Genomic DNA, 6,000 nt, shown 5'->3' on the forward strand with positions numbered 1-6,000 from the left:
TGGATTGGTTTACAGAAACTCTGTTACTTTTCATCAGCCTTTGAGCTACTAATAGTGTGTAAACCTGTTTTTTCCATTGACAGATGATGGACCTGAGTGGTGACTTGTTTTTTGTGAGATAAGAATTGTTATTATTTTCGTCTACATAACATTGATTGGTTTCTTTTTATTCGATATTTGGGAGGCAGAATGAAGAAACAGTTGAGCACCACACACTACTGGTTCATCCAACAAGGTTTTCTATTAGACTGTGAACTGTCATTGTTTTGGTAAATCATTAAAGTTTTTTACATAGCTTGCCATTTTTATGGACAGTTTAAGTAGAAATGTTCCAAAATATAAAACTCAAGGATACTTTATTATAAAAATTGTTTTTTTATCTTAGCAGATGACTGTACCAGGAGAACAGAGGGACAGCTGACATATTCAATTTTTAAATCTGATGATCTTGAGATCCTACAAGATACAAATGAAGTGAATGCCATTACTCCAGATATATCATCATCCATTCACAGCAAAGATCTGTCATCTGATCCTATGGCACAGGTCCCATCTTCTGATTCATTACTGACTACTAAGGAAAATCAAAGTCACAAAAGAGGCATTAAAAAACAAACTGCTCCTAAAGAAAAGAAGTCATTTTCATGTTCAGAATGTGGAAAATGTTTTAACCAGAAATGGCATCTTGTTAAGCACCAAAGAACTCACACAGGGGAGAAGCCTTTTTCCTGTTCAGAATGTGGAAAATGTTTTAACCAGAAATGGCATCTTGTTAGACACCAAATAACTCACACAGGAGAGAAGCCTTTTTCATGTTCAGAATGTGGAAAAAGTTTTGCACAAAAATCTCTGCTTGTTACTCACCATAGAACTCACACAGGAGAGATGCCTTTTTCCTGTTCAGAACGTGGGAAATGTTTTAAATGGAAATCAGATTTGGTTAATCACCATAGAACTCACACAGGGGAGAAGCCTTTTTCCTGTTCAGAATGTGGGAGATGTTTTACCCTCAAAGAGAATCTTGTTACTCACCATAGAACTCACACAGAGAAGAAGTCATTTTCATGTTCAGAATGTGGAAAATGTTTTAACCAGAGATGGCATCTTGTTAGACACCAAATAACTCACACAGGAGAGAAGCCTTTTTCATGTTCAGAATGTGGGAAATGTTTTGCACAAAAATCTCTGCTTGTTATTCACCATAGAACTCACACAGGGGAGAAGCCTTTTTCCTGTTCAGAATGTGGGAAATGCTTTAAATGGAAATCAGATTTGGTTAATCACAATAGAACTCACACAGGGGAGAAGCCTTTTTCATGTTCAGAATGTGGGAAATGTTTTAAATGGAAATCAGATTTGGTTCATCACCATAGGACTCACACAGGGGAGAAGCCTTTTTCCTGTTCAGAATGTGGGAAATGTTTTAAAGGGAAAGTGGTACTTATTAGTCACCAGAGAACTCACACAGGGGAGAAGCCTTTTTCCTGTTCAGAATGTGGGAAATGTTTTAACCAGAAAGGGACTCTTGTTACACACCAAAAAACTCACACAGGAGAAAAGCCTTTTTCATGTTCAGAATGTGGGAAATGTTTTACCTACAAAGGGAATCTTGATGAACACCAAAGAACTCACACAGGAGAGAAGCCTTTTTCATGTTCAGAATGTGGGAAATGTTTTAGCAACAAATCATATTTTGTTAGACACCAAAAAACTCACACGGGAGATAAGCCTTTTTCATGTTCAGAGTGTGGGAAATGTTTTTACCAGAAATGGCATCTTATTAGTCACCAGATGACTCACACAGGGAAGAAGCCTTTTTCATGTTCAGAATGTGGGAAATGTTTTACATACAAAGGGCTTCTTGTTAGTCACCAGAGAACTCACACAGGGGAGAAGCCTTTTTCCTGTTCAGAATGTGGGAAATGTTTTAACCGGAACGGGAATCTTGTTAGTCACCAGAGAACTCACACAGGGGAGAAGCCTTTTTCCTGTTCAGATTGTGGGAAATATTTTAACCGGAAAGCGCTTCTTGTTAGACATGAGTGCAATCACACAGAGGAGAAGCCTTTTACAATTTCTTAATGTGGGAAATATCTTACTTGGTAATCAACTGTTAATAAACATCAGAGACTTCACATAGGGAATAAGCCTTTTTTATGTTCATAATGTTGAAATAGTTTTAACCAAAATTGAATCTTCTTAAATGGGTTGTCTCTTGTCATTCCTCATGTTTGCTGACAAAAGGATAAATCTAAACTTTATTAATTCCAAATGTAAAACTATATCCATAATTCACACCCTGAACGTTAGTCAGTAGGTGACTAATAGAAAAAACATGTACCTCACAGTTCAGTATATAGGGTAGGGTGACATATACACACTCGCTCTCCAAGCCTCTCATTTCTATGGGTTTCATCATCCTCCCCAAAGGCGACTCATCAGGAGACTTTAATATTGACCTATATTCAAGCGAGACTAGACACAAAAAAACTAAAATCATGTATCATGTTATCCAAAACAATCAGAAAACTAGCCGCATATTGCCAGATCGATATATACAGTATATATTTTTTGCAGTGAACTGGTTCCTCTTGTTTGTCCTCATTAAAATAAAAACATTCATACTCCGCTGGTGGCCGGCTCCACTTCAGCGGTGCCGAGACTCACTGTCCTGGGGCTTATGTGAGGTTGTTACATCACACGAGCCCTGCACTCGATCAGTGGCAGCTTCACTGTTCCTTCCTTTAGAAGTATTGAACATGAACAGGAAACCAGGGCCGCGGCTGCTCTCTGCCTCATGATGCTTGATTTGTCCGAAGGTGGGGACAGTGACGTCAGCGCTGATTGGGCACAGAGCTCACATGATGTAAAAACCTCAAAAGAGCCCCAAGAACACAAGCGCCAACACCAGTGAAACGGCGCCACCATGGGAGGTTTGTGTAAGTGTTTTTATTTTAACAGGACCAAACATGAGGAATGAGAAGGGCTTGTCCAACTAGTTGGCAACCTTTTTAAACATCAAAAATACCACACAGGGAAAAGCCATTATCATTCCTAGAGGGTAAGAAATGAATTACGGGAAAATTGTATTTTGTTGACCTTCAAAAATAACTCTGACGGGGAGAACTTATATATATTATTGACAAATTGTAATGTAAAAAACATGATGCACGCGGCGTGCATGCAAGGTGAGAATATTATATGGGAGTTTTATAGGATAAACCAAACACCAACAGAAAATAAATGACCCAAAACAAACAGTAAAAATAACTCCTCTTTATTAGGTAAAGTATGAAAGAATTGCGCCATTTTCCGATACCCATTGCATCTTCATTTTTCATGATCTTGGGTTGGGTGAAGGCTTACTTTTTGCGTGCCGAGCTGACATTTTTAATGATACCATTTTGGTGAAGATACATTCTTTTGATCACCCGTTATTGCATTTTATTGCAATATTGTGACAAAAAAAACGTAATTGTGGCGTTTACTTTTTTTTTTTCTTGCTACGTGATTGGGTTAATTCTTTTTTTATATTGATAGATCAAGCAATTCTGAACGTGCTCTCGTGTCTCCCCGTTTCCTCATGGTTTGTAAGCTTGCGAGCAGGGCCCTCATTCCTCCTGGTATCTGTTTTGAACTGTGATTTCTGTTATGCTGTAATGTCTATTGTCTGTACAAGTCCCCTCTATAATTTGTAAAGCGCTGCGGAATATGTTGGCGCTATATAAATAAAATTATTATTATAACGTGTCGATACCAAATATGTGGACATTTGATTTTTTTTATTGTTTTATTTTGAATGTGGCGAAAGGCGGTTATTTGAAACTTTATATTTTTTTACCATTTTTTTAAAACATTTTTTGTTTACTTTTGGCATTGTGAAGACAAACAGCATTGTATCTTAATTAACCAGATGACCATTTTTAGCAAACGAAGAATAATAGAATGTTATTTGTATGTTGGCTTTCAAATTAAGTGTTGATTTCTGGTAGGTCATTGACTTTTATTGTGGCTTATCCCCGATTACTAGTGATGTTTGCTGAAATGCTAATTATGCATTGTGTAAAGCCCCTAGATCGCTAGCGAGATCGCTGCTGAGTCACAAGTTTTATGACGCAACAGCGATCTCGCTATGTGTGACACGTAGCAGCGACCAGGCCCCTGCTGTGAGATCGCTGGTCGTGTCGGAATGGCCTGGACCTTTTTTTGATTGTTGAGGTCCCGTTGGGTAGCACACATCGCTGTGTTTGACACCTTACCAACGACCTCGTTGACGACTCAGACACTGAATCATCATAATAGCTCCCATGCGACATCGTTGTACAGGTCGCTACAGGTCGCTGGTGAGATGTCAAACAGTGAGATCGCAGCTGCGATCGTTGGAAGATCTCACTGTTTGACATCTCACCAGCGACCACATAGCGACGCAGCAACGATCCCTGACAGGTCGTATCGTTGTCGGGATCGCTTTAGCGTCGCTAAGTGAGACGGGGCCTTTACTGAGCCACTTTGGTGACTTCTAAAGCAGAGAGGGAAAAACTATGCAAATAGTTGAAATAATCAAGTAATGCTAGTTGATCTCGTTTCCATTCTTACCCTTTATGTAACTACTGAATGAGGGACACATGTTAAGTCTAAATATGGGTTACATGCCTCTGTATAAAGAGACTCCGAGAGAAACAGGCAGAGCGATTCTGCCAAGACATCCATACATCTCAAAAGGACCGGAGACGGGACAGCAGCTATTTTACATCATGGATCCATTACGAGGGACACGGATCTATCATTCTATAGAAAACAACCTAGGGGTTTTCAGCCTCGGTTGGAAGAATACAGATCTGCTCCATTGACCATCGCTGAGCCATGGATACGTTTGGAGAAGCCAGGTTGTGATCCTCAGATCGACTGGCCTTGTACCTTGTATGGACTCAATAGACTGTCATCTTCCTACACTTGTTGTTACCTCCTCTGTGTGCTGCCACAGGTGGAGTAACCGACACTGGAATATGAAGCCAGGTTGTGATCCTCAGATCAACTGGCCTTGTATGGATCAACTGGCCTTGTATGGACTGGCATCTTCCTACGCTTGTCATTACCTCGTCTCTGTGTGCATGCCACAGGTGAGGTAGCGCCCCTGGAAGATCTGTAGTCACAGCTGCTATTATCTAGGCGAATCAGTGGAAGGGTGAGACTCTCAATGTGCACCATCTTGGGTACTGTGCTGGGACTATATGTTATCTGCCTGTTTTGTGGTTCAATAAAGCTTTGCCACAATGTTTTACCCTCACCCTGTGTTGCCTGAGTAGCATTTTGCTGATGTTAAAAGAAGAGCGGGAGTTCGGTGAGACAACTCGAGACTGGTCCATGCGTTTGTTTTTTTTCTGCTAGTGGGCGGCGCTCATAGCAATCTGGCAGTGACAACCATAGACTTCTGCTGGAGACCTCTGGTTGTCATGCCGGTGACCCGCGATCATGTGACGGGGTCACTGGTGGGCGGGATTTCCGGCATGCTTGCTGACATGTGCCAGAAAAGATGTGGACTCAGCGCTGGAGCCCACATCAAAGGGAAAGAGTCCGACATCGGCGTACATTTACGCCTGATGATGGAAAGGGGATTGTTTTTACAGAGACAGAAGTGGTAATCAATCATGTATACATACATGTATGTATATTTGTGTGCGTATGAAGCCACTCCCACTCCACATAGCCCCACCCACTCCACATAGCAACACTCACTTCACACGCAAAGCCCCCGTATCATAAATATCTAATATATATAATATCTAATCTAATAAATATATGCACTGCTCAAAAAAAATAAAGGGAACACTAAAATCCCACATCCTAGATATCACTGAATGAAATATTCCAGTTATAAATCTTTATTCATTATATAGTGGAATGCATTAAGAACAGTAAAACCTAAAAATGATCAATGTAAATCACAACTAATATCCCACGGAGGTCTGGAGTTGGAATGATACTCAAAATCAAAGTGGA

General features: G+C 40.3%; 1 protein-coding gene across 4 annotated transcripts in view; it reads left to right on the forward strand.

Moving 5' to 3' along the window:
• Positions 1-5,163, forward strand: part of LOC143766963 (uncharacterized) — a 283,831-nt gene extending 278,668 nt beyond the window's left edge. For 2 of the 4 annotated variants that reach the window (XM_077254984.1, XM_077254987.1), the window contains exon 7: positions 389-5,163. In XM_077254984.1, the coding sequence (XP_077111099.1) occupies positions 389-2,082 (1,694 nt within the window). In that variant the 3' untranslated portion in view covers positions 2,083-5,163. Of the gene's footprint in view, positions 1-385 lie in introns of all 4 variants that reach the window. The other 2 variants (XM_077254986.1, XM_077254985.1) reach the window with 1 other exon arrangement.
• The last annotated feature ends 837 nt before the right edge of the window (positions 5,164-6,000 follow it).

This window comes from Ranitomeya variabilis, chromosome 4 (genome assembly GCF_051348905.1).
Source record: "Ranitomeya variabilis isolate aRanVar5 chromosome 4, aRanVar5.hap1, whole genome shotgun sequence".
In the NCBI taxonomy this organism is placed as follows: Eukaryota; Metazoa; Chordata; class Amphibia; order Anura; family Dendrobatidae; genus Ranitomeya; species Ranitomeya variabilis.